The sequence below is a fragment of the Nanorana parkeri genome, unplaced genomic scaffold (genome assembly GCF_000935625.1).
Source record: "Nanorana parkeri isolate BGI_ZX_2015 unplaced genomic scaffold, ASM93562v1 scaffold1018, whole genome shotgun sequence".
In the NCBI taxonomy this organism is placed as follows: domain Eukaryota; kingdom Metazoa; phylum Chordata; class Amphibia; order Anura; family Dicroglossidae; genus Nanorana; species Nanorana parkeri.
In genome coordinates this window covers 627,465-635,937 of record NW_017307286.1, presented here as the reverse complement: position 1 = coordinate 635,937, position 8,473 = coordinate 627,465, and the positions used below count along the sequence as shown (strand labels likewise).

The window sequence follows — 8,473 nt, the reverse complement described above, 5'->3', positions numbered from 1 at the left end:
CCCCTCCCCGTCTGTTCCGCCAGTCAGCGCTGGCGGATCGGAGCGGGGAGGGCAGGGAATCCATCCCCTCCCCTGTCACTGCAGAGAGCCGTGACAGGATCGAGAAGTGAGCGAACACCGGCATGTGTTCGCTCACCTCCCGATCTACTGAGCCGACCTGTGACAGTCTCATTGTCACAGGTCAGCTAGAACTATGAGGTGAGTGAAAAGCACTCACCTCATAGTTCTCCTTTAAACTAACGTCTTTCTAGAATATAGTAACATCTATAGCACAAACATTCATGGATTTCACAATCCCAGACGACCCCTCCTTTTTCCTCCTGCACAATTTGCACATCCCCACATGGACATACAACAGATCGATCCTTTGACATCTCTTCAATGCAGCTAAATCCTGCATCCGCCGCCTCCGGAAAAACCCTTTCTCCTTCAATTTCAATGTGGCTCCACAACCATGGTTGTGTATAAGAAAAAATGGAGGATCTTACTGGTTCTTTTGGCTTAAGTTCATTTACTCAGATGAAAGTCAAGCTTTTTTACCAAGGCTTCCTGAATTCAGGCTCTTTTCAACACCTGATGGCCTGTGGGCAACTCCTCATCCCTTTCCATTTTTCACACTTATTTTGCGTTGTTGACCTCTGGACCTATAAAAGAAAATGGATCCACCATCTAATTAGCATCCCTCCCCTTAGGACAGGAAACTTAGTTTCTATACCTCAGTAGTTGCAGTTATCTTTACTGTTCTACCTGTTCCCTTTAGATCAGTGGTTCTCAACCTGTGTAACCTCAGGACCCACATTTGTCCTCGGTCTTTAAGTCGCGACCCAAGTCACACTGCCCTGGAATGCACGGCATTGTGGTTCCGCGCATTCCAGGGTGGGCGGGAGGTGAGTTTGGGGTGCCATTCAAATGAATAGCAACGCAATGCACCTTCCACACCAGAACTCATAGAACTTGTAGCAAGTGCGACTGAATGATACAGTGCGGTAATTGCACAGGACTATTCACTGCACTGCACATTGTACTAGTGTGAACAGGCCCTCAAAAACACTGACAGATACACACAACCACAGACACAATCTCACACACTCACAGACATTCTCACACACACATACATACATACACACTCCAAAAAAAGATTACATTTATTTTTTCTTTTAAATCCACCCAGTCTCCTTATCTTATGAGAACTGGAATGGATCCTCAGCCTGGGGTCCAGTGTGGGCTGCTATGCTGTGATGGAGCTCCATCCATTTGTGCATTGCACCTCTCTCTTGCGTGCCCTGTAGTGGTGTTGGGAGACAGAATGTGACATCACTCCAGTCCGGGCACCTCTACAGGACATGCGAGGGAGCTGTAAGCAATGCACATACGAATGGAGCTCCCTCGCGGACATAGCCCCAGCCCACCCACCTCAAGCTGACACGCATCGGGCAACATATTTTAAATAACTGCTTGGCACGAGAACTGACAGTGCTGCACTCGGGGGAGGCTGAGGAGCCTCTCACCTAGAAAAGCGGAAGGCGCGCGGTGACCCACTGAACAGGGAGTTGCGACTCACTGAACATGGGGTCGCAACCCACTTTTGGGTCATGACCCACCAGTTGAGAACCAAGGCTTTAGATGGCTTAATGACTTATTGAACTAAGTTTCTTTTTTTTTTTTACTTTGATGCTTGCTTACCCAACCTATATTTGTATGTCATGATATGCTGCAATATTGTTCCATATTTGTTTGAGTTTTTCTCTTAAAGAGTTTACAAAAAGATTCCTCAAACCAAACATATGTGAAGAAACAATACACATACTTCAAATATTACATAGCGAAATAAACAACATAAACAGAAATAACAAACACTACACACATAAAAGTTCTTTTGTCCACACTGTGGTTATCCGAAGTAACCACTTATGGGTACCAGTATTTTTTCACCAACCATGAATTGTCACTCACCACATAATATACCTCTCTATTACAGAAAGTTATGCTCTTTGAGTAATCTGCTATGGTGACACTCACATTTCCAATTGTAATCCACGCTGTCCACCAAAGGATATCCCCAGCTATACCTGGTTTGCTAATCTGGTATTCCTCAGTTTAGATATGGCAAAAAATCTCCAGAAACTTTCATAGGCTAATATTGCTTTTATTATAAAAGCCCCAAAAAATGTAAACTCACATTTTCATAATGAATCTAGTACTATCAACAAAGTGCTAAAATACAGATGGCCATATCAACTTTACACTGCCACAGCAAAGTATGTCTTACTTTTGGATCAAGGTCATGTAACTGACTCTATCCTACACGTTTGGTCAACCAAGAATTCGTCAGGGAACCCAAAAAGCATAACTCGGAGTCAGTTATGTGACCTTAATCTGTGAGACACAAAGTTTCACAGCAGCGTACAGCCAATGGGGACATAATTTCTCAGTTCTGGCTTTCTGATAGTGACAACAGTTAGCCACAACTTTGCAACCTGTCAGCACAGCTGCTTGTAGTCTCAACCAGGGGAGCATATGACAAGATGATAATCCAGGAGTACAATTAGGAGACAGTTGTCACTCCATAACAGGGAGTGACCTTCATAGCAGGATCCGTTTTTTAAAGAAAGCCAAATATTAAAAAAATGTAAAGCAACTTTTGACATGGCATCATGATGATACAGATTACATGAGATTTTACATCAGGGGTGGGCAACTCCGGCCCTCCAACTGTTGTGGAACTACAAGTCCCAAGAGGCACTGCAAGACTGAAAGTTACAGGCATGACTCCCAAAAGGCAGAGGCATGTTATGATTTTTAGTTAAAGTATAGCTGGAGGGCCAGAGTTGCCCGTCCTTGTTTTACATAGGGTGGAAAAACACACAGGTCCATTGAGTTCTACCAACATATGATTGGGTATAGATCTACTTTAATGAATCCCCATCAGTGTTTAAGGAAGAGTGTAGGAAGTGTGCTCCTGGTTTATTGTACCTTTCAGGTTTTCTGCAGAACAGCTTCTAGTACTGTTGGTCTTACGATTATTATTTGTCCTCCCTGAAAGGTAGACCAGTAACTTCTATTGCTCAACACAAATAGACTATTCCATATTAGAATTGCACTTCAGCTGCTCCTTTATCTGTCAAATTGAATGTACATATCTGCGTTTACCAAGGGCCGGCACATGATCAGCAGGTGTAGGGACTTTTATAAGTAACAAACTGAGATGGACCGCTGAGCTTCTGATTTCTTCCTCCCATATCAATAGAGATCAAAGGTTTCTTTTTTTTTATGAAGGCAGTTATTCAGTTGTTAAATTAGTCCCTTTATAACAACCATCTTAGAGAAGCATTAATACATTTCCGAGTGGAAACAAATATGCGAAGAAGAATATCTGTAAAGGGCCAGAAGTCCTTTTGCATATATTAAATGTACATCCACCATTCATAACAGAACCTCTTGCAGCCATGAGACGCTGTTTGGCTAGCCAGTCTGTGAAGATCATGCCACCTGGAACTTCCCTCTATATCACTTAGATTTCAGGAGGCTCTCCAAGCTGAATGGCTCAGAAGTGGAAAGTTCCTCTTGGCTTCTAGGCACAGCTGGAAATAAGGACTGCATTTTCTCTCTGAATTCTTTAAGCTGCAAAAACAAACAAACATGATATGAATGTAAAACAAGCGATCAAAAACATGGTCTTTGGGAAATGATTTTGACTATTTTATTATTATATCAGTACTGCTGAGACCAATAAGAAGGGGGAACTTTGCCCTGAAAAATCAACTTTTACAGGGCTATTTTCAAACAATTTGTAGAACAACTCGCAGAGCCATCCGCCCTGCGAATCTCTGTGAACATTTTTTTTTTTTGCAAATAAAGTTAAAAACAAACATTCTTAGTACAGTAAACTCTCTGTTATCTGGTATTCAGCTAACCGGAACTCCCATCTAACCGGCAAAAAAAAAAATCCCTTGTGTACTCACTGTTATACCAATCTGCCACCTTCTAGAAGAGGGAGAGCGGCCTCTGGAGCATGGAAAGGTACAGGAACGGATCAAAATGAGCTGGATTATCCTGGGAATGAGTGTATGAACTGTAAGCCCTCACGGGCAGGGCCCTCCTTACCATCTTGTCTTAAATTGTATTGTGACTGTAATGTCTTCCTTATATTGTAAAGCGCTGTGCAAACTATTGGCGCTATATAAATCCTGTATTATAATAATAATAATAATAATAATAATAATAATAATAATAATAGTATGAATGATCTCTGAAAAGTGTTGTTATCATGGAAAATGAGTGTCTGATCGATCGTTTGTGAAAGTGTTGTGTTGTCCTGTGAACAAGCACCAATTAGTGATCACTCCCAGTACTGCAATGTATTGCTAATGGTTTGGAGTACAATATACTGGTATGGTATGGTATGGTATAGGATGGGGTAGGGCATTACTTACACCCATTTTTAATAGTAACTCTTAAGCAACCAAAAACTACATTTATCCGTAATCTACCAATCCCCGTGGAAGCCGGATAATGGGGAGTTTACTGTTTCTTTTCTTTTCAGGCAATGTGACATTCAGAAATATTGCATTATAGCCACTAGATAGAGCTGAGGAGCATAGGAAATACTTACTTTCTATGCTCCTCAGCTCCATCCAGTGGCCATAATGCAGCATTACATTACATGCAACCTGAAAATATAATATACTAAGAATATTCTTTTTTGCCTCTATTTACACAGCACAAACATTCACTGAACTGAATAGTGTAAATAAAAATGAATCACGTACCCTTAACTGCACTTAGCTCCTGTGTTGATGGACAAATGCAAACTACTTTTAACATCCGTTTGATGCCTCTAGAACCATTCAGTCTTCCAAGTGCATTTGACCTACGGTTGACCTCCTTTTTACCTGCAATTGATCTGCTTCCCATTTTGCCATCCCACAGACTTGTGGTTTTTAAACCTTTGCCTAACAGCTATCTATTTTTTTTTTGCACACGTTAAAATAAACATTTTAGGCCTAAAACTTCCCCAAAATGCTATGACATATATTGGTAGCAGTGAAAATTAATAGTAACTATTCTTCCTTTTTCAAGCTTGTTTTCTTTATTTCCACCTGGTGATCCTACCAGTAATACACTTCTTGCTCTAGAGTGACAATCCTCACTCACCATTCCGTATCTATGTAGAAGCAGCTGTCACCCAAGGCCAGGAATTATTTTAGGAACTATGGGGTTAGGGCTTTTAACCATAGTTCTCCTAAGGGTAACAGGAGGACACAAACTAGCATCCTCCCATCACCCAAAGCTCAGTGTACCGCGAGCTACAGCTCGCGGTATACTGAGACGCCGCAGCCGGAACGGATCCCGACAATTCTGTCTGGATCCACCCAGCTGCGTGAGTGACAGCTGGCTCCGCCTACCAAGAGGCAGAGCCAGTTGTCCCCGCCCCGTCCATTCCGCCGGCTCTGGAGGATCGGACAGAGGGGGGGGGGGAATCCCTGCAGGGAGCTGTGAGTGATAGTCACGGCTCTCTGCAGGGATAGATCGAGAAGTGAGCGAGCGCCGGTATGTGTTCGCTCACTTCCCAACCTACTGAGCCGACCTGTGACAGTTTCATTGTCACAGGTCGGCTCAGATTATGAGGCTGAGTGAAAATCACTCACCTCATGATTCTTTTTTAAGAACACCTCCCCTCTCCAAATATGACATGACATATGGGAGGGTTATTCTGTAGATCACAGAAATACTTGGGAAACTAGAGTTCACAACAGACAGAAACCACAGAAAATTATCAACTCAGGATCAAGTTTAAAATGTTTTCAACAGACCAAAAGGGAACAAATAAAAAAGAAAAGTACATTGTTGGAATCTACTTATAAAGCTTTCATAAAAAAATGTGTGCTCTTAGAACAGTCTTTTTGTTTTTTTCAGCATGTTCCATACGTTGTGTAAAAACTAAAAAATCTGCCAAAAGTTTCAGTTAGAATATAAATAGTTAGAATAAGTTGAATAGAAGAGAACAATGGCTCAATGTTCAGCATACAATGTCTCACATTTTAGCTTTCATTTACAGTATTATCAAAACATTTTGCTGTAAAACTTAAAAGTCTATCAGGAGAAATATTCTCTGATTCCCCTTTGAAAATGTTAGTTCTTTGGCTATTATGGCAACCCTTCAGTTCCTCTACTTAGAGATTCAATGACCTGATATATGAATATACTGCATATTAGAGCTGACCCCTTTATGTACTAAGGGCTCATGTACATGGGCATATTGCAGAGCAAATATAGGCATATTTTCATACAGCATAAAACACACCTGTATTTGCAGCACCTGGGACCAGGTAGACCAGGTGTACAATACCACCGGGTGCATCACTCTTACTTTTGCCTGATCTGTACCCGGTACAGCTTACGTTAATGTTGTCTGTGTCTATATTTGGTATATTTTTCCTACCTGCGGCTGTGAAGGATTGTGCTAATCCCCCCCCCCTTTCCTGCCCCCTCCTCCATTCACGAAATTCCTAGTATTAGGAAATACAAGGTGTTCTGTTAATGGGCAACTCATCTGCCCTCTACCATTCACAGAAGTCCTTGCAATTCCTTATACTAGGAATTTTGTGAATGGAGGAGAGGACAGGAAGAGCGAACTGCACGATTCGTCACTGTTGCAGCTGTGACTGTGAAGGATTGTGCTATCCTCCACCCCCTTCCTGTCCCCTCCTCCATTGACAAAATTCCTAGTACTAGAAATTGCAAGACATTCTTTGAATTGACAAGGGGCTGTCCTGTATTTTATCTGCCCCCCTCCATTCACAGATGGCCTTGAATTGTGAGGAGAAAATAATACAAAGATTTTGTGAATGGAGGTAGGGACAGGAAGGGCAAACTGTGTGATCTTTCACAGTTGCAGACGCTGTTTCTGATCCTTGCGGCGCTGGAAGATCACCCCTTTAGGGAATATGTTGCATTCAATGGAGGGAGGATTTTTACTATACACTAACTGGCAGCCAGAAAGATATTGGATACACTCTATTAGAGGTAACTTATGTGACTGGAGCTGCATGCGCCCCAAAAAATGTAAACATTTTTTACTGGAGTTCAGCTTTAATCAATCACATTAATCAAATACTTATGAAAGTATTGTGCAACAAACATTATAAGTTGATGGGTCAACACTGGATGCTGAAAAAAATACTGCTGATGTGATACGATTGGATTTTCCAATGGCCTTGATACCGTCCCTTATAATATTCTATTATTTAAAAAAAAATACTATACAAATACTATGGAAGAAAAAAAAATGAAACTAAAGGACAGAAGGAGAGCGGCAGTTGTGGTGCATATTTAAAATGGTTAGGGATATTATAACAATTATCAGTGCTGAGTTCAGCAGTTTTTAATCTTTTAATTAATAGCCTAATGGATGAAAAATGACAAGTAATGCTGCCATTTTCTGCTGATGACACAAAACTATGCATAATAATTAAAACTCAGCAAGACAGCGGCATATTAGAGAACAATCTCAACAAATAGCAACAATGGCAGTTGAATGCCAAATACAATGAAATGATGATAAAAGCAAGGGTATTCACCTTGGCTGTGCCAATAGCTTTGCCTCTGTTTATTGAGGTCAAATTCAACTTAGATTTGTAGATCACTATAATTACAGTGGGATCACGTTTATGTTTTCTCTACCTGCTCTGCTCACATCCTGTAGAATGTTGGTATGAATTTCATGTTTGCTAATTTGTCATATGTTGGTGATGTGTCAGATTTGAGTGCACTTACTGTGGTGTGCACCAACATTTTGCCCCAAATCTGAAGTAATCTTCCACTGGGATCATCCTCAAGTGTAGTCTTCTCCTCCCCTTCCTGCACTGCTGCACCTTGCTGCCATCTATACATATCCCTCTACTCTCCTTCCTGCACTGCTGGACCTCGCTGCCCGTCTACACACATCCCTCTCTACTCTCCTTCCTGCATTGCTGTACCTTGCTGCCGTCCATATACATCCCTTCCTCCTCTCCTTCCTGCACTGCTGTACCTTGCTGGCCGTCCATACACATCCCTCTCTCCTTTCCACATTGCTGTACCTTGCTGGCCATCCATACACATTCCGCTCTCCTCTCCTTCCTGCACCTTGCTGGCTGTCCATACACATCCCTCCTCTCCTTGCAGCACCTTGCTGGCTGTCCATACACATCCCTCTCTCCTCTCCTTCCTGCATTGTTGTACCATGCTGGCTGTCCATACACATCCCTCTCTCCTCTCCTTCCTGCACCTCGCTGGCTGTCCATACACATCCCTCTCTCCTCTCCTTCCTTTAAGTTTGTTTTCTTAAAAAATCAGCAACAGCCTCAGTAGGACAACCTGTGTCCTGGCAGCATGCTGCAGAGTGGGACCCTTGCTCTATGTGTGGAAGCATTCATATCTTTACAGAGGTCCAAAACCACCACCATCCAACTCATGCTCTCCCCCCGCCCCC

General features: G+C 42.2%; 1 protein-coding gene across 1 annotated transcript in view; it reads right to left on the bottom strand.

Moving 5' to 3' along the window:
• Nucleotides 1–3,390: 3,390 nt before the first annotated feature.
• TMEM242 (transmembrane protein 242) overlaps nt 3,391–8,473 on the bottom strand; it is a 27,710-nt gene continuing 22,627 nt past the window's right edge. The window contains exon 4 of the mRNA XM_018567189.1: nt 3,391–3,621. Within this exon, the coding sequence (XP_018422691.1) occupies nt 3,508–3,621 (114 nt within the window). The 3' untranslated portion in view covers nt 3,391–3,507. The remainder of the gene's footprint in view (nt 3,622–8,473) is intronic.